This window comes from Rousettus aegyptiacus, unplaced genomic scaffold, assembly GCF_014176215.1.
Source record: "Rousettus aegyptiacus isolate mRouAeg1 unplaced genomic scaffold, mRouAeg1.p scaffold_m13_p_4, whole genome shotgun sequence".
Lineage (NCBI taxonomy): Eukaryota > Metazoa > Chordata > Mammalia > Chiroptera > Pteropodidae > Rousettus > Rousettus aegyptiacus.
The window spans coordinates 154863601-154885953 of NW_023416307.1; the positions used below are offsets into that span (position 1 = coordinate 154863601).

Genomic DNA, 22353 nt, shown 5'->3' on the forward strand with positions numbered 1-22353 from the left:
TCACCTCCCAACCTCTGGCCTAACACCTCACAGTCGGCCCTGGGTACCCCAACATCCGACCCCAGACAGCTGACCTTTAACCCCAGATGCCTCACCCTCCATCTCACCTCCTGACCAGGGAAAAAACCCAGTCCCCTTCCCACCTTGAGGCCCCGGGGACCCATGAAGCCAATATCTCCTTTGTCTCCTCGGACGCCAGGGACTCCGTCCTTTCCTGGGGACCCCTGGGGCAGAGGGGACAATGTGAGGTCAGGGGAGATCAGATCGAAGGCAGTCAGTCTGGATGTAACAGATGGGAACACCATGGGGTGGGGGGGGCCGCCACCGGAGGGCAGGGTTTTCTGTGGGGACAAGGGTCACCGTGGGCGAGGGGTGACCACATGGGTAGAACTGCCGCAGGGGCCCTCTGAAGGTGGCGGCCCCTGGGCAACTCGGGGACACCAGAAGGTACAGGAGCAGGATAAGGTGAAAGGTCACCGCACGGGGCTGGGGGCCCTGTGGGATCAGGGGCACCTTACCGGGTCGCCAGGAATCCCTGCAGCACCCGGCTCTCCCTGTGGGAAGCACAGAGGGGGCGGGGCGGCCCTTCAGCATGACCGCCCCAGTGCGACTGTCCCCTGCGCCGGCCTGTCTGCCGCCCGCGCGGCCACTCGGTGACTCTGGGCCGAGCGCGGGCTGCACACGGATCCCGTGTGAACAGCAAGGGAGGCTAGAAACCCTCCCACACCCAGAGGACACCCGTGCGACTCGGGGTGTGTGCCTGGGGCAGGGCTTACCCTGGGTCCTGTGAGTCCACGTAACCCCAGCAGCCCAGCGGAGCCCTTGTCGCCAGGCTCCCCCTTGGTGCCCTGTGGGAGGGACCAGGAGAGAAGCACATCAGGACCAGGCCGGGCGGGAGGGGTGGAGAATGGCCGGAACCTGCCCGCTGGGGCGGAGCGCGGTGGTCATGCCAGTGGCCCCGTCCCTTCCAGCCCCTGCCGCAGCAAGCTGGGACTGCGGGCCGTGGCCCAGGGGTGGCTCGTTTCTCACCCTGGGTCCCCCAGATTCCTGCCCCTTCCTCTTCCCACTGGGTCCCTGAACCTACCTGGAGCGTCCCTATTACCTGAGGAGCCCCCTTGCTGTTCCCAGGGCGCCTCTCACAGAGCCACCACCCGCACAGCTCCAGTGTGACCTCACACGAGGCCCTTGAGCCCTCCCTAGTGCCCCAGACAGGTCGCTCTACGGAACCCCTCCCCGTGACTCCCAGAAACACTCCCTCCCATCCCCCCTCCTACTCACAGCCCACCGGAACCCCTCCTGACCCCATATAGAGTACCCCGCCCTCTTGCCCGTACCTTCTCTCCAGGTCTCCCACTGTCTCCGCGAGGTCCTTTGTCACCATCTGTGCCCGGAGGCCCTCGTTCCCCCTGGGTCAGGGGTCAGAGTCAGGGTCAGGGGCTGGTGGTCTCGTCCCCTGAGGCTCTGAGCTCTCAGCTCTCTCGGCCCAGCCCATGGAAGCCCCAACCACACCCAGCGGAGACCCGGTCATGTGGAGAGCAGACCCACTCACCATGTCCCCCTTGGCACCCCGCAGCCCCGGAGGCCCCACAGCGATGGCTGAGTCACCCTGAGTGGATGGGAGACAATCAGAGGAGTCAGGAGCACCCTTGACCCTTGCCCCTGCCCTCCCCAATGCCCACACTCACCCTGTCACCCTTTAGCCCTGCGGCTCCAGGGTCGCCCTATTGGATGGAAAAGTGTAAGTCTCAGCCAACCAGACGGAGGAGCCCCAAGTCCTGGGTTACAGCACCCATCCCCACCCCACTCGCCCGGGGCCTTTTCCCCATGTCCTTACCTTCTCCCCACGCTCCCCCCGGCTGCCCGGGGGTCCCTGTGTGAGAGAAGAAGACTGTGAGCTAAGGGAATTTGGGGGCCTAGTGGGGAGATAGGTCAGGGGGTGGCAGAGGACTGAGTTGGGGGCCCCAAGGGAATAGGGGAGGCAAAGGACCCTCTAGAGAGCAGACAGGGAGAACCCGGGGGCTGTGGAGGGCGCAGGCAGGTGACGAAGTCACACCGCTGGCACTTGCCCTAAGGGGACTCACCATGAGCCCTCGGGGGCCCTCCTGGCCAGGGTGGCCGTCTTCACCCTGGATGGCAATATTAAATTAATTGACTGAGAAGGAGGATTTAGAGGCGACATCTGTAATAAAGGGAGCCCTGATGTGGTGCCCCGAAGTGGGCTGTGGCTGCAGAGCAGGACAACGTACCCGGACGCCTGGCTCCCCACGCTCGCCGCGGGCCCCGGGCGGCCCTGCTCCAGGCTCTCCCTGGAGAGCAACAGGACACCGGCGGTAAGCCAGGGGAATCGGTGGGCGACGGAGGGTCGCGGGAGGTCGGGGGGGGGGGGCGGAGGGGACGACAGGGTGCGGGAGGGAGCCGGCAGCCCTGTCCCCTCTACCTTGTCTCCTTTGAGTCCAGAGGCCCCGGGCACTCCCTGCGGGCAGAGTGAGGTGAGAGTCTGGCGCCCCGTCAAAGGCCCGCGCACGCCCCCCGCCACGTCACGCGGCATAGTCCTCGGCCTCGGTTCTCATGTGGACAGACACGTGGCGGGCTGGGACACTTCTACTCACCGCTGATCCCGGTGGTCCAGGTGGCCCCAACGGACCTGGGGCTCCCTCTCTCCCTGGGGGGCCTGCCAGACCCTACCAGAAAAATGAAGCGACAGAGGCAGAGGGTGACTGAGGGACCCTCGTCTTCCTCTGCCTTCCAAGACTGGGAGCCGCGGAGGCAGGGCCTCGGCCTAGTGGGCAGACGGGTCAGGTCTCCTCACCCGCTATCGGATTCAGAGGCCGCTACGTCCGCACATGCTGTGCCCAGCACCCTTACCCGTTCTCCGCTGGGGCCTGGCTGACCCACTTCTCCTCGAGGGCCTTGCTGACCAGGGAACCCGACAATACCAGGAGCTCCCGGGGGACCAGGCAGACCCGAGTCTCCCTGGAACAGAGACGGCAAAGGGAGGAGTGGTCCCAGCGGGACCCCTGCCCAGGACTAGCCCCAGAACGCCCTCTCCCTCCCATCTCCAGGGCCCCCCTGCCCACCGCCTCCACCATTGGGGCGGGGGGCAGCGACTTACCTTCAGACCTGGAGGACCAACTGGCCCAGGCGGGCCCTGGACCCCAACTCCTGGGTCACCCTGTGAGGTAAAAGGGGTCAGTTCAGGCTCAGGGAGTCTCAGGATCATGACCCCCCAGGAGGGACACACATACCTTCTGACCCTTGAGTCCTGGAGCCCCTTTAAGACCCTAAAGAAAAAAAAAAAAGAAAGAAAACAGCTCTTGAGAAGGTAAGAACATGCACCCAGAACTTAGACATCATCTCAAAATATTCCCAGGTGAGTGCAGATGTGACCACGCACACGTGGGAACTCAGACATGGGGCCAAAGATCGGCGCGCGAGAACTCAGCGGTGACCCTGCACTCAGGAGGGCACACACAGAGGGTCACTCAGGCGTGACCACAGACCCGCGGAGCCCCCACACGCGCACAGACATGTGGGACGCGGACATGAGTGCGGGCACGTGAGCCGGCGCTCAGGCTCATCCCCTCCCAGGGAACTTAGACGCGGCCACAGACATGAACTCAGATACTCGGAGTGCAGCCCGGCCGGGGAAAGGGGCACCACAGCATGCCGCTGTGTTCTGAGACCCGGGAGGTCACACAGGGGCACGCGTGTGCTCAGACACGGCGGAGCGGGGTCCCGAACGCTGGAACGGGTGGTCAGGCAGGCGCACAGGCCCAGGAATGGCCCCATACGTCCCCGCCTGCGCTCCGCAAGCCAGGCTCAGGCCTGCCCAGACCCCAGACTCACGTCTTCCCCAGGGTCTCCAGGCTCCCCGGCACGGCCAGCTTCGCCCTGCACGGAAAGGGAGGTGACGGCGTCTGGCCACGCAACTCTCCCCCTCCGTGCCCGGGGCTCAGGCCCTGGGACCAGGCCCGTCTCACCTTCTCGCCCCGCGGCCCTGGCAGTCCTCGGTCACCTTTGGCTCCCTGTAGAGACGGGTCAGGAGGCGACAAGGGCATCAGGGTCAAGACAGGTGAGACTCAAGGAGGATGGCAGGAGACCCGGGGTCACACGGGGGGCACATTGTGGGACGTATGGCTGCTGGGGGTTCCACACTCACCGGCTCTCCCACCAGGTCTCCAGCGAGGCCTCCAGGGGCTCCCTGTGAGGGAGAGGGCTCAGTGGGGTCCCCGGTCCCAGCCCTGGGCGCCTCTTCCCAGGCCCCCCACACTCACCTTCTCTCCCTTTGCTCCAGGGGGCCCGACCGCAGCCTGTGGGGAAGGCCCAGTGAGTCCCTCACCTCCTGCTGTCTCCCCCCACCCCATCCCGTCATCCTGGGTGAGACGTGCAAACTAGGCGGGGGTGGGGTCAAACATCACCTGTCCAGGGGTCCCCATGGGTCCAGGCTCTCCTTTAGGTCCAACAGGGCCGGGCAGACCTGGCGAGCCCTGTGGCAGAGCAGCGTGAGGAACTCGGTGCCGCCCCCGACCCCGTCCTAGCCCCCCACCCCTCCTCCTTCCCCCCCCCCCCCTGCCAATCACAGGCCTGCAGCAAGCTCCCCTCAGAACACGCACCGGCACGCCAGGGGCTCCTCTGTCTCCATCTTTTCCACCGGCCCCATCACGGCCTGGGGCTCCCGGCTTCCCTGTCTCCCCCTGAGAGGGAGGAGCTCTGTCAGGGGCCCGCCCGCCACGTCCTGACCCCTGGAGCCCAGCCCTGACCCTCAGGACTCACCACTTGTCCAGGCAAACCTGGTGCCCCTTGAGGACCCTGGGGGAGAGAAGTCAAATGTGAGGGGGGCATAGGAGGACACGGGACCCAGAGGACAGGGACGTGGCCTCCCTGCTGGGGACAGAGCGGACTCACTCACCACGAGGCCGGAAGAGCCAGGGGGACCAGGAAGTCCCACAGGTCCAGTAGGTCCGGGCAGGCCCTGGTGGGGGGCAGGAAGTTCAGGGCAGTGCCAACCCCACCCAGCTCCCTGCACCCCACGGCTGGGTCACTCACCCGTCCCGGTGGTCCTGTCTCTCCAGGCTCCCCCTGCCAAAACCCAGAGACCGAGTGAGGCCCAGGACAGGGCGCCCCGGTGCTCAGCGGTGCTCAGCCTCACCGCAGGGCAGCGACACCCCAGGGGGCTGGCGGACGTCATCCTGGGGCGGACATGGCTCGAAGGAGCCTCCTCCTCCCTCCAGCCACACGCACACACACACCCGTACTCACCTTCAGGCCAGATGGTCCCTGGGGTCCTGCAGGGCCAGCAAGACCCTGGAGAAAAGTGTCAAGAGCAGGGGACAGGGGTCAGAGCTACCCTTCTGGGCTCAGGAATCAACACGAACGAGGCCTGGTTCATTGGTGGATACCGATACCTGTCCCCCTCCCACCAGGCAATGCACTGTCTGTCACTCACCGGGGCACCAGGCGGTCCGGGGTCTCCGTGGCCGCCCTGTTGGAGAGAGAAAGAGTCTGACTGGGGGGAGGCACCCCCACCCCACCAGGGAAATTGAGGGAGTACCGCGCATTATGGGGGTTGGGCACAAGGTGGGGGAAAGAAGGCTGAGGACTTTGGGGTACTCACCGCTGGGCCAGGGGCCCCTGTTGGACCTTGCAGACCCTGGACAGAGAAAGGGGGCCGCTGAGCCTCAGCCTGAGCCTCACTTGGGCCTGCGTCCTGGGGGCCCACCTCCACACCCTCGTCCCTCCCAGGCACGCATCACCCCGTGCCCACGGACTGCCCCTCACGGATAACATGCACGCACGCGCGTACACACGCACACACACACACATGCACACACAGCTCCCTCTCATGAACGTCACGCATCTGCACTCACACCTGGACGTGCAGGCACCCACCCCGGCCACTGACCCCTGGTGACATGCGCGCACGGCAGCCAGCACACAGCAGAGGGCAGCGGGCTGTTCCCGAGGGCCCCACTCACCGGCTTCCCTTCGGGCCCGGCTACGCCGCGCTCTCCTGGCAGTCCCTGGGGAGAAGGGGTGTGAGGCCGCAGGGTCCTCGTTCCCCACCCCCACCTCCCCCGAGAGAGCCCAGGCAGTGGAGACTCCGGCACAGAGCCACGCGCCCTGTGCGGGCACACAGGTGTCTGGGGGGCAGGGGCTCACCGGGCTGCCATCGTGACCCCTCTTTCCGGGCTCTCCCTGGTCTCCCTTGATGCCTGGCACACCCTGAGAATGGAGTGTCATATCTGAGCCACCAGTCACTGCCACGTGCCCACAAACGTCCCGCCCCAGGATGCCCCCACAGAGGAGGGGGAGCATGGCGAAGTGGGAGGCCTCACCCTGTCTCCTTTAGGGCCTCGGTCACCGTCACTGCCTGGTTCCCCCTGTGGGGACGACATGTCAAGCAAAGCCCTGGTGCCATGGCTGGGGTTGGCCCCCAGGTTGATCCCACACACTAACCTTAGCACCCTTGAGTCCAGGGGGTCCTTGCCCTCCAGGGAGTCCAGGACCTGACTCATCCACGGCCACCTACAAGCACAAGGCCATAGAGGAGTGATGTGTCTGTCTCAGAGGCATGCAGGGGTCCCCCATGATTACAGGGTCCCAGAGGGTTACGGGGTCAGAGACACCACATGGAGTTTCCGGGGCCTACGCTAATGGTAGCTTCCTAGTGACAGCAGTCGCAGGCCTAGGGCAGGGCTGGGGTAATCACCTTGGGGCCAGGGGGGCCGGGGGGCCCGGGGAGTCCAGGAGGGCCATCTCTGCCCTGCAGAAAAGAAGGAAATGGACGGCTGCCCCAGAGCAGCCTTTGGGCCGCCCCTCCCCGCCAGGCCCCATCCAGCTCACCTGTTCCCCACGTTCTCCTTTCTCTCCCCGTTCTCCCTGATGTGCAGACAGCAGGGTGGGGGCTGTGTTTGTGGGGAGTCCAGCTCTTCCCGACCCCACTTCCCTGGCCCTCCCGCCCAGCCCCCAGGCTCACCCTTTCTCCTGGCCTTCCTGCCTCTCCCACACCCCCAGCCGAGCCTGGAAGCCCAGGAATACCAGGCTTTCCAGGCTCCCCGGCCAGGCCGGGAGATCCAGGGGGGCCCCTCTCTCCGAGGGCCAGGCCCGGTGGCCCCTGGGGGCCCGGGTCTCCGCGATCTCCCTTCGGCCCACGGTCTCCAGATAAGCCAACGGGTCCCTGGAGGAGCAGAAGAGCAGACGCTGGTGGCCGTGCAACCACACCCTCCGCAGGGCGTCCCCACCGAGCAGCACACACCTCCTTGCCTGGGGGGCCCCGCTCGCCTGGGTCCCCCTTGGCGCCCCGCCGCCGTTCGGGCACGGGCAGGAAGCTGCCGGAGCTCTCGTCCCAGGTCTCCACGATCTCCCGCAGGGCAGACGTCTGCGTGATGGTGAGGGGTCGAAGGCGCAGGGCCCCTTACTGCAGCCCCTGTGCCGTACCCGGTCCCGTGCACATCACCTGCCCCGTGGGGCCTCCACCAGCGCCCATGCCCAGCCCCCAAGCAACCTACCTTGATGCCGATATTTTCCAGCAACCGCTCCACATTCTGGAAACACAAGCTATGTGAGGGTCACCCGCAGATAAGCCCTGCCCCTGCCCCGCACCGCCCCCCAAAACAGCCTCCATGCCCTCTTACCAGAGCAGCCTTTAGTGCTCGGCTGAGGCGGCTCCAGGCCACTGGGAGCCCCTCCCTGGCACGTCCCCATTACCCAGTTCCCCTGAGGGTAGGCTACAGGAATCCCGATAGGGCAGGTGGCTGAGCACACAGGGCAGAATGTGTGCGGCCTCATGGCCGAGAGGGAGGAGACAGAGAGGTGGCCCCTGGAGGCGTGCGCCTGAGTCAGGGGCCCGGGCCCCGGCTTCACTCACCGTCACCGTGCCTGGCTCTCCTCTCAGGCCACGCTCTCCAGGGAAACCCTGGAGACACCGAGAGGCAAGAGGCGAGCTGTTGGACCCAGCCTGTGGGGCGCGTGCGCGCATACCTGGGCGCCGTGGCTACCCGGGCGTGGGAAAAGGTGGGGGCCTCACCTGTTCGCCTTTGGGTCCAGCGTCCCCGCGGTCGCCCTGAGAGCGAAGACTGATCAGGTGGGGGAATCCCCCAACTCTGGTCAGCACCTCGCCACGCCCCCCTCCCCCACACAGGCACACTCACCTTGGGGCCCGGATTTCCGGGGACACCAGGAAAACCCTAAGATATGACAAAACACGAAGGGGTCACACAGGACTACAGCATCCCGAGAGGGTGCCCAGTGGGAACGCAATGGCCCCTGCTGCTCCCACTGACCTGGCCAGGAGGGCCGACCTGCCCTGGGAGGCCCGAAGGGCCTGGGAGTCCAGGGCTACCGGAAGCTCCACGCTCACCCTTGGGGCCATCGCGACCCTGTAGAGAATGCAGACAGCATCAGGATCGCAAGACCCCAGAAAAGGCCACACATCACAGTCAGGGTCAGGGCCAGGGGTCAGAGGCTGCGCCAGAGTCTAGTACTCACTTCTCTTCCAGGGGCTCCCGAATCCCCCTTCTCTCCCTATGGAAGACAAAGTGCTTCAGACACGGGCGAGATCTGAGGCCAGAGCAGACTCAGGTGAGGGGCTTTACCTTCCTCCCGTCTTCTCCAGGGTCCCCAGGCTCTCCCTGTGGGCAAAGGACTCACGTCAGCCCAAACATCCACCTGTGTCTGGCTGCAAGACACTGTCTTGGAGGCCCTCAGGTGAGTGTGCCTGCAGCTCCAAGCCCCCATGTGTCTCGGAGCGTGGCCTGTGACCATCTGAGTGTGCTGGCGCACGCCTCGGGGTGTGCTCACCTCCACACCCAACTGCACGTGGTCTCCTGCCTCTGGCTTCCTAAACGTAACTTCACATCTACACATCTCTGGGGATGGGGAGTGTCCACATGTCCTGGGTCTGTGTGTCCCGGTGGGTGACGCCGCGTAGGCGTCTCAGTCTGTCTGCACATCATGATCTGTGTCCGCACATGGTCAGAGGCTCACGCAGGTAAGCACAGGATGCACACGTGTCTGCATGTGCCTGATGCCCGGAGAACTGTCGATGGGACTTGTCTGCAAGTCTTGTGTGTATCTCCGTATGTGTGGCTGTGTGTGTGTGTGTGTGTGTGTGTGTGTGTGTCTGCGGGTCTCCGAGCGTCCCTGCACGTGGCTCCACCCACGTCTGCGCCTCTCAGCCCGCCTCTGTAGCTCTTCACCTGCGTCGTGGCTGTGGGTCATTCTAGCATGTGCCGACCCCGCTGGGCACAGGTCAGCACGTCCACCTAACTCACTGTGTCCGCGAGGCTGCCTGTGTGCACGCGTGGACAAGCGTTTCAGGGTCTATCTGGATGTCTGCGCTGGGGAGCGGGTGTCGCACGCCTCGGCACGTGTGCCCATGTGCATGTGCACATCTGGGCCGTGTCCACGTGCTGGCACCCCTTGGTGGTTTCTCCGCATCTGCCCTGGACACTCACATTTTTCCCATTCAGGCCTGGCTTGCCGTCATCGCCCGGCTTTCCCTGCGGGAACAGATCATCGGTCAGAAGGCAGGCCTGAGGTGAGGGCAGTAAGGGGGCGAAAGGGAGCCGTGACAGCCAGGACTTACCGGTGCTCCAGTGGGGCCAGGGGGGCCAGCAGGTCCCTGTTCTCCTCGGAGGCCCGGAAGCCCCTGGAGAAAGTCTTTGCTAAGATTGAGGGGGCCACTGGGGTATCCCCTGAGCATACCCATTAACTTGGAGGACCCCACTAAGATCCTCCTCCAGTGTAAAGATTCTCAGGATTGGAAGGTGCCATTGAGATCCCCTGAGGCAGAGACCCCAAGGGTTAGGAGGATCCCTGCTGAAATTCCAGAGGTAAGGCTCCCAGGACTTGGGGGTGGGGCTACTAAGGCCCCCACGGCATTGAAGGTCAGCAAGCAGGACTTTCCTAAAACTTGCCCGCCAGGAACTGGGACCCCTCCCAAGGACAGGGCTGGACCAACCCCCCTGATGACCTGGCTGCAGTTTATGCTGAGCCCCTGAACCACCCTCCACCATAACGTCCCCTGTACTTACATCTCTCCCTGGCTCCCCAGCTTTGCCTGTAGCACCCTGAGGGGGGACCCAAAGTCAAGGAGTCCACAGTGGCCCTGGGGTCAGAGGCACTGCCCGCTGACAGGGCCACTAGTGCCTGTGTCCCAAGGGCAGCAGCCCCACCCCCACCCCAGGCGGGGCCCCAGGAGCTGCAGGTGACCCATCTGGCCCAAGGGCACGTCGAGACCAAGAAGAGCCAGGTGAGGCTGGAAGGGGCGTGACCAGGCAGTGGCCACCATGACTCACCTGCAGCCCAGGGGGGCCAGAGGCTCCTGGTTTCCCATCCAGCCCACTGCGGCCGTCCAGGCCAGGGGGGCCCCGGTCACCCTGAGGAGAACAGAGTGCTAAGAGGTCTCAAAGGATGAAACAGCCCACAGTCAGAAAGCTCCACGCCCCCTCACCTTTTCTCCTGCGGGGCCTCGGACACCTGGGTCCCCCTGGGAGAAACAAGGTCAGTGAGAGGTGAGGGCAAGATGGGGACATAGGCTAATGGGGCAAAGGCGTGTCACTCACCTGTGGGCCTGCGGGCCCCCGAAGTCCGTCGATGCCCTGAGGACAGGAAGGAAGGAATCAGAGCAGGCTTCCCAGACCCACACCCCCCCCCCAAGGGACCAATCACACTCACCCTCTCCCCAGAGGCTCCGGGGGGGCCGGGGTCGCCCTTCGGTCCCCGAGGACCCTCCTGTCCACGGTCCCCGGGCTCCCCCTGTGGCAGAGACGAGCTGGTTGAGGGCGCGCCCGAGGCAGAGCCTGTCCTCGGGGCACTGGGGCGCCTTCCCATGCTCACGGCTTCACTCCACCCACCGACCCTCATACCTTCTCTCTGGCGCCAGGTCCCGTGTCCACCTGTGGGGGGAGGAGGACCAGGGATAAGAATCGTTCGACAGGGACGTTCACAGGTTGGTGAGGACAGAGGAGGCCACGAGGGGTTGTGGGATCAGCGCAGATATCAGGGGGCCACGGGGAGCAGTGGGAGTCAGCGGAAGGGACGAGGGGACACAGTGTGGCACCGACAGGAGCAGAAGAGGGAGCTGACAAAGGACCAGACCCGGCGCGACTCTTACCAGCCGTCCAGGGGGGCCCGGGGGACCCTGGGAAAGGAAATAATCACTGTCAACAGGAGTCCTGAGGTCCCAGGGCATGGCTCCGGCGTGGCCTCCCAGATTCCCGGCGGCACCCCAATGCCAAGCCCCAGAAGGCAGCTCAGGCCTGGAGGTGGCCATCAGTGCTCCCCACCTTGACCTCCAAGCCTCTTATGTGGGCACTGACCAGATCGAGCCCCGGAAATCTCCACCTCTCCCGAGCCCGGAAGTCTGGCACTACTCACCGGCTCCCCACGGTCGCCCTTGGGTCCAAGTGGTCCAGGGCTGCCCTGCAGGAGATCAGACACAGAGGGTCAGAGACACTGCGTTTAGGCAGCAGTTTCTGAGAGCGTCGGAAGGACCCTAAGGGGCCTAAGGACCCATGGGGATCCTGGTGGCCTTTGGGGGTTGTGCTGAAGGGGTCGCAGGAAATGAGAATCGCGAGGGTACGGCATGTCGGGGTCGGCGTGGCAGCATCAGGGGCTGGGAATCGGAGGTTGGGAGTTGAAGCTGAGGTTAAGGTCAGGGTCGGAGGTCAGGACTCACATTTCGCCCATCCTCTCCAGGATCTCCCTGGTCTCCTTTCTCACCCACTGGCCCCCGAGCTCCCGGTGCCCCCTGGGAAGAACAGCCGGTCTGAGACAAACCCTCTCGGCGTTCCCAGGGTCCCCCATGACACCCACACTGCCTCGGGTCCCCCATGGCCCCAAAAGCCACGATAGAGTTCCGCTTTACCGCATGCCTCTCTGCAGGCTCTCCGTCACCTCCCCCCGGAGTGTCCTATGACCTTCACGCCCACCTCCGCTAGGTCTCCCATCACCCCCTCCCTTCTCCCCGCCAAGCCTCACCCGAAGGCCGCGCTCGCCAGCTTTTCCAGGCAAACCCGGCTCACCCTGGCGGTGGAGAGAAAGCCACACTGAGCAGGTAAGTTAGGCTCAGACTAACTCAGGGAGTGGGGACAGAAACGGGCCTGGGCACCAGCTGGACAGGATGCCTGGGGAGGGACCGGACGTGGCGGAGCTCCCAGCCCGGGGATCACAGCTCAAGGGTAAAGAGTCAGAAACCACACTGGGAAAAAGTCTCACCGGGGAGCCCTCGTCACCTTTTTCTCCAGCTTCGCCCTGTGAGACACGAGCGTCAGCCCTGGTTCCAAGACCCCCGGTGAAGCCAGCAACACCCTGCTCCCCATCCCCAAGGACGGCCCCAGTCCAGCCCTCTCACGTCTCTTCCTCGGGGGCCGACAGGTCCTGGGGGGCCGGACCGCCCAGGGTCTCCCTTCTCTCCCGAAGGCCCTGGGTCGCCCTGTGGGGGAGGTGAGCGAGCACAGAGCACATTACTCCCTTGAGGAAAGGTCACCCCAGAAACCTTGACGTTACCCAAGGCCACGGGTACTCACCGGGGGTCCTGCTCTGCCAGTGAGGCCAATGGGACCCTGCAGCGCATAGGGAGAGGGGACAGGACTTAGTTGGGGCCCCCAAGCACCACCTCATTTCCTGCTGTCACATTTCCCATCCCCACATTTATTCACCCGGACTCCAGGGTCTCCCTTGGGGCCGGGGTCTCCAGGAAGAACCAAGCCAGGTGGACCCTGTGGGTGGAAGAATCAGAAACCTGGGGGCATGACCTTCACCTGCTGCCTGCCCCCCAAACACTGTCCTTCACTCACCTGCTCCCCTTTGACTCCGGTTGCTCCTTTGGGCCCGGCAGACCCCACGTCTCCCTGGAGGTGACAAAGACCATCAGCACCAGCCCCAGGCCCCACCACACAGCAATCATGCCACAACCCTCAGGACCTCCAGGGTCCTCCGGGCAGGCCCTGTGACCTTGACCTCAGCTCTGTAACAGCCTGCCTTCACTCTCCCCAGACTTACCTTCTCTCCTTTGGCCCCAGCACCAGCAGGTCCCTGAAAACAAACGGGACAGACACGGCTTGGCCCAGTCTGGGGATCGCCGTACCACAGCCTGGATCGGGAAGGGGGTTACACAGAACTGGAAGTAACAGAGCTCAGTCTCCACTCAGAGGTCACAGAGACACCGCCAAGAGCAGGGCAGGGGTTACGCGGAGTTCGTGACCTATATGGCAGTCGTGGGGTCACAGGATCACCGCCAGGAGGTGGAAGTCATTTTATAGCACAAGGAATGTCCCAGAGGGCTGGCTCCAAGCCTGCCCGGGTCCCAAGGTTATGGTGACAGTGGCTTCCAGGTTAGTCACTTCTGCTCTCGAAGCTGCGTTGTGCTCAGAGCCCCATCCTCCTCTCACTCACCACGGCAGGGTCCCCAGGTCGGCCAGGCTCCCCCTGCGGAGAAAAGACAGAGTCGGGGATGGGTTGGAGGCCCACCGGGAACCCAAGGTCCCCCTGTCCCACCTGCTGCAGGAGGAGGGACACTGTACTCCAGCCCATGCGTGACCCACCTTCTCTCCTCGGCGGCCAGTAGGTCCCGGCGGCCCCTGCATGTGGAGACAGCGTGAGCCCAGGGGAGGAGGAAGATGAAGGCCCCACTCCTGGTCCCACCACAGTCACGAACTCACTTCAGGACCCTCGACTCCAGCAGGCCCAGCAACTCCTGGCAGCCCCTGGGGACGAGAAGCAGAAATGCTGATCCAGGGGGCCAGGCAATTATGGCAAACCTGGGGTGGGGCTGGAGGCGGTCACAGAAGATCAGGATTTAGGTCTGCAGGGGTCAAACTCAGCAGGAGGGGTCGAACCCCAGGTCAGTTCAGCAGGGTCAGAAAGCTAAAAGCAGGTCCCTGGGGTGGAGGGTTAGAACCTGCACCAGCGGGAATAAAGTCATGTGAGGGGTCAAGGGACAGGGGAAGTGGTGGGGGTCAAGGGTAAGAAGTCAGAGCCAGGCGGGGGCCTAGAGCCCAGGTCAGCAGGCCCTGGCATTGGGGTCAGTGGGCTCACCTGGGGTCCCACTGGGCCAGGGGCTCCACGTTCTCCCTGATGAAACAGAATGGGTCACAGCCAAGTCTGGCTCCAGACGCCCCAGGTCCCTGAGAGCCCCCCCGGGCTGCATTTACCTTTTCTCCATTCTCACCCACGGCCCCTTGCAATCCTCGGTCACCCTGAGCGGGGAGGGATGGGAGAGGGGCCTTGACTATCGAACCCCAGACGAGGTGTTTCGAACTCCAACCATCCCCCCTCGAACCACCTCTGACCTGGAGAGAACTCATCTCCTGACCCTCCCACCTCCCCTGACCCTACAGGGGTCCCAGTGTGTCACCCCTCATCCCTGACCTCTCCTGAAATAGTACTTACTTTGGGACCGGCATCTCCAGGAGGTCCCCGTGGGCCCTGGAAAGGGTTCGGAGATTTGGGTTTGGGCGTAAGGGTGGGATAGAAGGTTGATGGCTGAGGGTCAGGGCTGGAGCTCCGCCCACCATACTCGGCACCCCGACCCTACACTCACCCGCTCACCGGGGGTCCCAGGTTGTCCTGGGAGGCCTGGGGCTCCATCCTCGCAGTCGCCCTGAAGGAGAAACAGATGGGTAGAAGACCCCACTTGCCGGCACCCAGGACCCCCCTCCCCAGGACTGGCGCACCACGATGCCAGCTCTCCTACTTTTTCTCCTTTCTTTCCAGGGGGACCGACTGGGCCTGGAAGTCCGGGGTTTCCAGGAAGACCCTAGGAGAAAGTAAACAAAAAATGTGCCCCCCACACTGTTAAGCCCAGTGCTCCCCCACCCCCAGCCCCTCTATCCACACCACTGAGCATGGTCCCCGGGGCCTCACCGGCAGCCCGGGTTCCCCCGGAGCAGTGTCGCCATCGCCTGGTCCCGGGGGGCCCTGGGAGAGAACAGCAGGTCAGGGGACGGCTCAGGGGAATCAGACTCCGAGCCGACCCCTGCATACCTTTCCCTCACTTACCCGCTCCCCACGATCGCCTTTGTCACCCTGCAAGACAGAGCGTGACCCTATGACTCTGGACCACACGTCCACTCCCCAAGATCCCAGGAGAAATGAGAGACATGGGGTCCGACGGGTTACAAAGTTCACGTAGGAACTGAGGAGTCACAGAGGGCGGGGGGGTTAAGGGTTCACATGGGCTCAGAGCAACCAGCAGGGATCAAATGGGGTCACCAGGTCACTGGGTCACATAAAGGTGGCGAGAATATACGGGGGTCATGCTGTCACCTTCACAGCTGTTCCAGGAAGTCCTGGGGAACCACGGGGTCCTGGGTCCCCCAACGGGCCTCGAGACCCAGGAGGGCCCTGGTGGAGGAGACAAAGGATAAAGAACGAGCCCAGGGACCCCAACTCTCACCCTGACGCCTGCTGCTTCTCCACCACACGTCGCTTGCCCCCACAGACCCTAGAACTTACCGGAGGTCCAGGGTCCCCTTTCTGCCCAGGAAGCCCTGGGCCCTCGCCCCCAGTGTCCCGTCCAGGCTCTCCCTGCAGGGACAGACAGGAGCAGGCAGGATTCAGGGTGCAGGAGCCTTGAGGTAGGAGAATCCCCAAGAGGAGCCCCAGGTGGTCCTTCTCACGCCTTAGGCCCTGCGCAGTCCGGCCTGGTGCAACCCTTCCCGCTCCTCCCCGGGACATCCTGGCTCCTCCCTCCCTCCGCCTTCACCTACCGGCTCTCCCTTGGGGCCTCGAGGCCCTCGCTCTCCCTGAAGACAAAACAGAGCAAAGAGTGATGCTTGGTCTTGGGTGCGTCTCAGGGTGAGCCCCCACGGGCCAACTCCACCCCAGGTCCCCACTCTGCAGAAAGAACTCTGGGAAGAGGCTGGGAGAGCGAAGAAGGTACAGCAAACTCACCGGTTCTCCACGAGGGCCAGACCACCCTGGGGAGCCCTGGAAAGGGAGGCCAGAGTCAGGAGAGTCAGGCCACCCCACCCACTCAAGCAACGTATCCCATCACATGACCTACAAGGTTAAGGCTCACTCACCTTTGGGCCAGGAGGTCCAGGAGTCCCAGGGAGGCCAGGGCTGCCTGGAGCCCCATCGGCCCCAGGGGAGCCCTAAGGAGGGAAAGGGGTCAAGGCAGGAAGGGACCCTCCCTCAGTGCCTCTGGCTTGCTGAAGGAGCTCAGACTACTCTTCATCAGGAGCCCTCACCCCACGGGCCCCCGAGTGCTAGGGCAGAGACGCGGCCCCTCTGAGCTGGATGAAGCCCAACCCCAGGCACAGGGCAGTGATGAGGCTTCTCTGCCCCTGGGACTTCAAACTTCCACCCAGACCCTCCGAGGGGGTCACAAAACTCCCCTGGACCCTCTACTTCAGAGCCCTCCGCAAAGTCTCTGTCCACTTAGGTCGCCAAAATTACCCGGCTCTTTCTCTTCTTCTAAAAACCCTGAGGAAACGTGGAGGAGGGTCTTGGGGGCCCTCAGTGGTCTCCACACTCACCCTCTCGCCCTTTGCAGTGGTACTGCCAGGAGGCCCCTGGGGGCCAGGAGCACCGATCCTGCCCTGAGCAAAAAGAGCAGGTAAGGAGGCTGTGTGCCAGTCGGGGCACAGAAGGCAGGTGCGGGGGGACACTCACCGGAAGGCCGGGGGGGCCGGGAGGCCCAGCTTGTCCTGTCAGGCCCTAGGAAGAGTGGTCAGTGAGCCCTGGCTTCCAACCTGCTTCCCACCCCACTGATCCCCCAACCCGTTCTCTACCCCCCACCAGGCCACTCACAATCTCTCCGGGTTCCCCCTTCTGGCCCTAGGGAAAGACACATCGAACAAGGGTCAGAGTGGCTAACCACAAGTGTGGCCCTCGCCCACCCTCTCAGCCCTGGACACCTACCTTCGGGCAATGCACTGAGCAAGGCTGTGGCTGTGGCTGTGGACACAGGGTCTCCTTGAGGCCAGGCAGTCCGACCAAGAGTCCCCAGACCCCTCTTCTCCATGACCTAGCCCCCTAGAGGCCCCTTCCAAACCTGGGTGGCTGAAGCTGCCTGACACAGGGCTGTTGCCAGATCACTGACTGCCCGGTCCAAGCTGGGACCGTCGTCCACGGCGAAGAAGGTCTGCACGGGGTCCATGCCCAGCACAAGACGACGCAGCTGTTCTAGGTCAGCGCCCGCCAGGCCCAAGATCATCACATTAAGGCCTAAGGAGGGGTCCAGCAGCCTGTATGACAACCCTGCCTGGGCCAGCCCTATGCCAGGCCCCATCTCCACCAGCCCTACTCCTCACCAGCAGCCTGGGCCTCGCGGATAGGGCTGAAGATGTCACCCCTCACGGGCTCATCCACTAGCAGAACCATCACCCCTGGTACTTGCCGGCGGCGTCCGGGAGCATCTGGTGCCAACAGGTGTCTGTGAGCTGTGACCACGGCTGTGCCTGGGAGAAAGGTCATGTCAGAACACAGGGGCACTGAGCTCCCGATGGGGAAGCCCCGAGAGTCCATGTCCACTGCGGTCCTTACCCAGGTTGTTCCCACTTGGGTCCACGTAGGGGATGCTGTGGATCTTCTGCAGAATGACGCCGAGGTCGTGGGAGCTGTTCAGCGGGAACAGCGGGGAGGGCCGGTGGCTGTAGGACAGGAGGCCAACCTGGGGTGGGGGGGACACAGAGCCTGGGGAGGATGACAGAGCAGAGACGGGGGACACAGAGCTTTGGGGAGGGAACACATAGCACCCAGGTATATGACTAAACCTGAGCGATTGGGTGTCAGCAGTGACGGCAGGGTAGGGAGCTAAGCAGCTCCAGCCCCGTCACCTGCCGGGCGGCGTGGAGTCTGGGGAAGGGCAGGCAGAAAGCCGGGGTCCATGGTGGGGGCGGGGGTGGGGAAACGGTAGTTGGTGTAGAACCCAGGGTGGGCAAGGGAAGGGACAGGTAGGAGTCTGGCTGCCTCTGGGGCCAAACCTGGACCGCCTGTGGCCCAAGAGGCCCAAGTGCAGACACCAGACGCCCCAGGGCTCGCTTCACAGCCTCCGAACGGTGAGCGTTGTCCCGAGTGGTGTGCAGCAGGAACACCACGTCCACTAGGCCGTGGGGACACACTGCAGGAAGGGGGCTGAGTTACCCAAGTGGTCGGCCCATCTGTCTACCCCCTTAGGCCCCGCCCACTGTGCCCTCCATACTTGGGATCTGCGTGACAGAGGCCACAGGACCCTGTACGCCCTCCCGGATGGGTGTCAGGGAGAAGACATAGGAGATGCCAGGCTCTAGCCCTGTTACCCGCTGGGAGCTTGAGATCCCCGGAAGTGTCTGTGAGGCCCCAGGCATTTCTGCAGAGGACAGAACTCGGTTCAACAGGAGGCCCCCCAGGGAGCCCCACTGCCAGCCCACCTCAACCCTGATCCCCCGCTCACCTTGGCCAGGGCCTCCTAGTGGTCTCCAGGATAGGATGTAGCTGGATACCCCGGATACTGGGGTCCAAGTCAGAGTCACTGAGTCAACTGAGGTGTCTACCACACGCAGTTCAGTGCTTGGGACACTAGGTGACTCTGAAGGAGGAATTAAAAACCAGGGATCAGAGTTTATGTCTTGAGAACCCAGAAGAGAGACATCTAAGGAGATCCTGGATTAGTGAAGGAAGTGTCATGGGAAGTCATGAGGTCACCCCAGTCAGGAGTGGTGAGGGTTATAGGAGGAGTCACTCAGGGTCATGGGGTGCAGGATTTCAGGGTGGGTCATCAGTAGGAGAAGAGCAGACCAGGGAAGGGTGAGCCCTCTGGGCTCACTAGTGTATGCGGTCACTTCCGTGGGGGACCCTTCTCCAGACGGCCACAAGACACTCAGCCACACGCGGTATGGGGTCGCTGGCTCAAGCCCGTCCAGTTCATAGCTGCTGAGCTCCGGCCCCAGATCCCGAGACTGTTCCTGGCCACCTGGAGCAGGTGCGAGGGTGGAGGCCAGAGACCCGTGAGAGGATGCTACAGTCCGGCATTAATGGACCTGCCCACCTGACTGACCTTCAGCTACCTGATGACTCCGCCAGCCTCACTGACCCTGATGACCCGGCCCACCCTCCTGATTGATCTCCCCCATCCTCGCAGACCCTCTGCCCATTTAACTGACCCTGTCTGACCGACCCTCATTGATCTCACCCACCTGATTGACCCCGGAAGGTCGCAGATCCTGCAGACCCCCATTGACAGATCCGGCCCACTCTCGCTGACTCCGCCCACTTCTCAGACCCCGCCAACAGCCCCACCCCCAGTAGACGCTAACCCCCTACCCAGGGCACCTCTCACCCTCAGGTCGCCAACGCAGACGGAAGCCGTGCGCCCCGGGCACCGGCTGCCAGCGCAGCCTCAGCGAGCGCTCCCCTTGCTGCACTACGCGAAAGGTCTCCAGGGCAGGCTGCGGCGCAGGCGCTTGCGAGAAAGCATGGGAATCAGGAAGGCTCCGCCCTCACGGGTCCCAGCACCAATCCCAAACCAATCAGCCCCTTCGCCTATCCCAGGCTTCATCCCTTCTCCCCACAGGCTCACTACCGAGCTGTGGTCCTTATTCCACTTCGAGCACACACCCCGCCCCCGAACCGTCCAGGCCACCAATCCAAGGCTCGCCCCAGCCCGAGCTCCGCCTACGCGTGGTGACGACAATGGAGACTGGTGCGCCCTCACGGTCCCCAATCAGGGCGGTCACTCGCACCGAGTAGCTGACTCCACCTTCGAGGCCCCGTATTTCTGCGGAGTCCGTGTTTCCTGGGAGTATCTGTTGTCTCGTGGGGCCACCTGGCCAGGCCAGCATAAGGCAACGGTCAGAGTTAGGGGTGGCTGACCAGAGAGGGCAATTCCAGCCAGGGAAGACAAGGGCAGGGTCAGGGAACCATACCCTCACTCCGGCCCCAGGCTAGTCTGTAGGCTGTGGCTCCAGTGACCCCCACCCAGGTGACCCGCAGAACGTCACTGGAAGCGTTGACGATCTGCAGCTTTGACACACTGCCCACCGGCTCAGGGTCTGGGGGTGGAAGCAGGGGTAGGGGTCAGGGGCCAAGAGATGGCTGGGGGAGAACGGGGTGGCAAGGCAGGCATGGTCAGTGTGGGGAAGTCGGAAGGCCAGCAAGAGGTTAGTGCAGGCAGATCAGTGTAGGAAGCCCATGAGAGGGGGAAGTCTGCAGAGGGCAGTGCGGAGCAGCCAGGAGGTCACTGCGGGTGGACACTTTGTCAATGTGGGGTGAGTGTGGAAAGAGAAGTCCCTGCTGAGCGGTGACGGAGCGGGCAGCGGGAGCGGTCAGGGACACACAGGGGCAGGGTAGCCAGTGAAGTGTGCTCGGCAGCCGGCCGGGGTCCACTCACGGGTCTTCACGACCACAGAAGCGGGGGTCCCATCCACACCGGCCACATGGGCCCGCACGTGCACTGTGTACTCAGTATCCGGCTCCAGCCCATCCAGCTCGGCCACTGTGGTGGCTTCCCCGGAAACCAACTGGGATTTCTCTGGGCCTGGGGGTGAGAATGGAGGCAGCTCCAGGGCCAGCCAGACTTCGTTCCCCCAATGCCCCCCGCCTGGACCCCTATGAAGCCCCCAGCCTCCATTCTACCCAAACTTGTCCCCCACAGCCATCCAAAACCCCTGGTCCCCACCGCGGCCTGAGCGCCAGGAGATCCTGTATCCCGAGGCACCAGGAACCCTGTTCCAGGCGATGGTGACAGATGAGCTACTGGATTGAGTCACGTGAATTGTCCTCACGGGGCCCACTGGGTCTGCAGGGAGAGGCAATGGGGAATCTGATGGGGGAGGTATTGGGAACCATATCATAGAGGAAAGGTATCGAACCCTAATGGGAGGCAGGCAGCTGCCCGATAGGGGAGGGAGTGAATAGGTCAGATGGGGGAAGAAGTGGGGGTTCTGACGGAGGGCACAGCGGCACTCTGAGGTGGTAGGTGACAGGAATCTGAGAGGCAGGAGGGTCTGACAGAGAAGGGAACAGGCTCCCTATGGCAGCATTAGGAGGCAGTGAGGGCGTCTGACCAAGAAGAAAGTGTTAGAGTCGGGTCCACAGAAAAGGCCGTGGGGGCCTGAGAGATGAGGGAGTGGAAGTTCAAAGGCAACGTCAGGGGCAGAGGAATCGGAGAGGGCAGGGGTTTAGGGGACAAAGGAGACTGGAAGGGGGAGACCGGAGTTCTGAGGAGAAGCAGAGGTCGGAGAGGGGGGCCTGGGCGTCTGAAAGGGCACGAGAGGCGGGCAGCCTAGGGGCTGGGTCAGGCCCTGACCGGTTCGAGCCACGATGACCGCGGCGGGGCCCTCCTCTCTCCCTCGAAGTGCCGACACAGCCACCGTGTAGGAGGTTCCAGGCCACAGCCCCACGATATCTGTGGCGGTAGATTCTGGGGGCACTGTCTGGCTGGACTCTGGACCTAGCGTCGGAGAGATGTGTTGGCCGCTGCATGGCCATCTTCATGGCCACTGACCGTTCCCCTCAGCATCCCTCCCGCACACCCGACACTGACCACTGTCTGTCCTCCAGCTAATGCGGAATCCACTGGCTCCAGGAACAGGTCCCCAGGCCACTCGCACTCGCGTTACATCCGACGCCACGACCCGCAGCCCTGGGACGGCAAGCGGGGTTTCTGGCTCTGGGGGGTCGAAGACAGAGATCAGGGGCCAGGACTAGGACCAAGCGAGTAAGGGGGCCGTCCCGCATGAGCCCCCTGGCGGTGCTCACCCCGGCGGACAGTGAGGATGCTGGCGCCACCCTCACGGGCACCCACTCGAGCAGACACCCGCACGGTGTAGCTCAGCCCAGCCCGGACGTCATCCAGGTCAAAGGCTGTCTGGCTCCCAGGTAGCATCAGGGTCCGCTCGACTCCTAAGGGAGAAAGCAGGGTAAGCGGAAAGGGGTGGGTGAGACACGGGATGTGGGATCACGGGGGTCAGCGATGGACAGAGATACGGGATGAAAAGGGCCAGCGAGGGACGGGCCAGGGATAAAAAGGGCAGGAGATGAGGACATGGGGAAGGCGGAGTAAGTGGGGACAGGGACACGGAATCACAAGGGCTAGCAGGGGACAGAATCTTAGGGGTCAGTGAGCAGGCAGCAGTGTGGATTGACAGGTCACTGATAGTGATGTGGGGCGACGGGGTCGGGGCTGGATGGGGACATGGGATGAGAGATCGGCGTGGACAGAGGGCAGGGATTGAGCTTGGAGTCGAAGAAGGGTGAAAGCCATGGACAGGGACGCGGGGCCGGGAGTGGGGACAGGGCCGGGTGGGGCAGAGCGGGGGCAGCGGACCCTGTGACAGGCCTAGACTCAGTGCTTAGGAGGTGGATGGACAAGGAGACAGGAAGCCGCTGTGGAGACCTAGGAGTGGAAGGAGGTGGGGTGCAGAT

At 63.7% G+C, this 22353-nt stretch overlaps 1 protein-coding gene across 3 annotated transcripts in view; it reads right to left on the reverse strand.

Annotated features, from left to right (window-relative positions):
• The window catches only part of COL7A1 (collagen type VII alpha 1 chain), a 30415-nt gene that overhangs the window by 4055 nt on the left and 4007 nt on the right, over positions 1 to 22353 (reverse strand). For all 3 annotated transcript variants that reach the window (XM_036220027.1, XM_016149859.2, XM_036220024.1), the window contains exons 14-106: positions 21688 to 21831; positions 21473 to 21598; positions 21236 to 21379; positions 20606 to 20725; positions 20318 to 20464; positions 19854 to 19979; positions 19607 to 19753; positions 19268 to 19390; positions 18755 to 18901; positions 18383 to 18517; positions 18152 to 18298; positions 17934 to 18070; positions 17494 to 17620; positions 17262 to 17408; positions 17003 to 17175; positions 16870 to 16905; positions 16759 to 16785; positions 16621 to 16665; positions 16485 to 16547; positions 16029 to 16100; positions 15898 to 15933; positions 15714 to 15749; positions 15460 to 15531; positions 15271 to 15348; positions 15004 to 15030; positions 14869 to 14922; positions 14699 to 14761; positions 14546 to 14605; positions 14395 to 14430; positions 14157 to 14201; positions 14041 to 14076; positions 13665 to 13709; positions 13548 to 13583; positions 13399 to 13431; positions 13006 to 13038; positions 12801 to 12854; positions 12663 to 12722; positions 12531 to 12566; positions 12356 to 12436; positions 12220 to 12255; positions 11983 to 12027; positions 11681 to 11752; positions 11380 to 11424; positions 11117 to 11143; positions 10869 to 10898; positions 10678 to 10758; positions 10566 to 10601; positions 10454 to 10489; positions 10299 to 10379; positions 10035 to 10070; positions 9587 to 9649; positions 9456 to 9500; positions 8595 to 8630; positions 8488 to 8523; positions 8283 to 8378; positions 8151 to 8186; positions 8027 to 8062; positions 7868 to 7915; positions 7509 to 7544; positions 7256 to 7378; positions 6977 to 7177; positions 6844 to 6879; positions 6710 to 6763; positions 6457 to 6525; positions 6336 to 6380; positions 6160 to 6222; positions 5976 to 6020; positions 5615 to 5650; positions 5447 to 5482; positions 5260 to 5304; positions 5047 to 5079; positions 4910 to 4972; positions 4774 to 4809; positions 4614 to 4694; positions 4419 to 4487; positions 4275 to 4310; positions 4160 to 4201; positions 3981 to 4025; positions 3847 to 3891; positions 3246 to 3281; positions 3113 to 3172; positions 2866 to 2973; positions 2610 to 2681; positions 2438 to 2473; positions 2247 to 2306; positions 2082 to 2126; positions 1835 to 1870; positions 1686 to 1721; positions 1550 to 1606; positions 1335 to 1406; positions 777 to 848; positions 519 to 554; positions 144 to 224 (exon numbers count right to left, since the gene is read on the reverse strand). In XM_036220027.1, the coding sequence (XP_036075920.1) occupies positions 144 to 224; positions 519 to 554; positions 777 to 848; positions 1335 to 1406; positions 1550 to 1606; positions 1686 to 1721; positions 1835 to 1870; positions 2082 to 2126; positions 2247 to 2306; positions 2438 to 2473; positions 2610 to 2681; positions 2866 to 2973; positions 3113 to 3172; positions 3246 to 3281; positions 3847 to 3891; positions 3981 to 4025; positions 4160 to 4201; positions 4275 to 4310; positions 4419 to 4487; positions 4614 to 4694; positions 4774 to 4809; positions 4910 to 4972; positions 5047 to 5079; positions 5260 to 5304; positions 5447 to 5482; positions 5615 to 5650; positions 5976 to 6020; positions 6160 to 6222; positions 6336 to 6380; positions 6457 to 6525; positions 6710 to 6763; positions 6844 to 6879; positions 6977 to 7177; positions 7256 to 7378; positions 7509 to 7544; positions 7868 to 7915; positions 8027 to 8062; positions 8151 to 8186; positions 8283 to 8378; positions 8488 to 8523; positions 8595 to 8630; positions 9456 to 9500; positions 9587 to 9649; positions 10035 to 10070; positions 10299 to 10379; positions 10454 to 10489; positions 10566 to 10601; positions 10678 to 10758; positions 10869 to 10898; positions 11117 to 11143; positions 11380 to 11424; positions 11681 to 11752; positions 11983 to 12027; positions 12220 to 12255; positions 12356 to 12436; positions 12531 to 12566; positions 12663 to 12722; positions 12801 to 12854; positions 13006 to 13038; positions 13399 to 13431; positions 13548 to 13583; positions 13665 to 13709; positions 14041 to 14076; positions 14157 to 14201; positions 14395 to 14430; positions 14546 to 14605; positions 14699 to 14761; positions 14869 to 14922; positions 15004 to 15030; positions 15271 to 15348; positions 15460 to 15531; positions 15714 to 15749; positions 15898 to 15933; positions 16029 to 16100; positions 16485 to 16547; positions 16621 to 16665; positions 16759 to 16785; positions 16870 to 16905; positions 17003 to 17175; positions 17262 to 17408; positions 17494 to 17620; positions 17934 to 18070; positions 18152 to 18298; positions 18383 to 18517; positions 18755 to 18901; positions 19268 to 19390; positions 19607 to 19753; positions 19854 to 19979; positions 20318 to 20464; positions 20606 to 20725; positions 21236 to 21379; positions 21473 to 21598; positions 21688 to 21831 (6221 nt within the window). The remainder of the gene's footprint in view (positions 1 to 143; positions 225 to 518; positions 555 to 776; positions 849 to 1334; positions 1407 to 1549; positions 1607 to 1685; positions 1722 to 1834; positions 1871 to 2081; positions 2127 to 2246; positions 2307 to 2437; positions 2474 to 2609; positions 2682 to 2865; positions 2974 to 3112; positions 3173 to 3245; positions 3282 to 3846; positions 3892 to 3980; positions 4026 to 4159; positions 4202 to 4274; positions 4311 to 4418; positions 4488 to 4613; positions 4695 to 4773; positions 4810 to 4909; positions 4973 to 5046; positions 5080 to 5259; positions 5305 to 5446; positions 5483 to 5614; positions 5651 to 5975; positions 6021 to 6159; positions 6223 to 6335; positions 6381 to 6456; positions 6526 to 6709; positions 6764 to 6843; positions 6880 to 6976; positions 7178 to 7255; positions 7379 to 7508; positions 7545 to 7867; positions 7916 to 8026; positions 8063 to 8150; positions 8187 to 8282; positions 8379 to 8487; positions 8524 to 8594; positions 8631 to 9455; positions 9501 to 9586; positions 9650 to 10034; positions 10071 to 10298; positions 10380 to 10453; positions 10490 to 10565; positions 10602 to 10677; positions 10759 to 10868; positions 10899 to 11116; positions 11144 to 11379; positions 11425 to 11680; positions 11753 to 11982; positions 12028 to 12219; positions 12256 to 12355; positions 12437 to 12530; positions 12567 to 12662; positions 12723 to 12800; positions 12855 to 13005; positions 13039 to 13398; positions 13432 to 13547; positions 13584 to 13664; positions 13710 to 14040; positions 14077 to 14156; positions 14202 to 14394; positions 14431 to 14545; positions 14606 to 14698; positions 14762 to 14868; positions 14923 to 15003; positions 15031 to 15270; positions 15349 to 15459; positions 15532 to 15713; positions 15750 to 15897; positions 15934 to 16028; positions 16101 to 16484; positions 16548 to 16620; positions 16666 to 16758; positions 16786 to 16869; positions 16906 to 17002; positions 17176 to 17261; positions 17409 to 17493; positions 17621 to 17933; positions 18071 to 18151; positions 18299 to 18382; positions 18518 to 18754; positions 18902 to 19267; positions 19391 to 19606; positions 19754 to 19853; positions 19980 to 20317; positions 20465 to 20605; positions 20726 to 21235; positions 21380 to 21472; positions 21599 to 21687; positions 21832 to 22353) is intronic.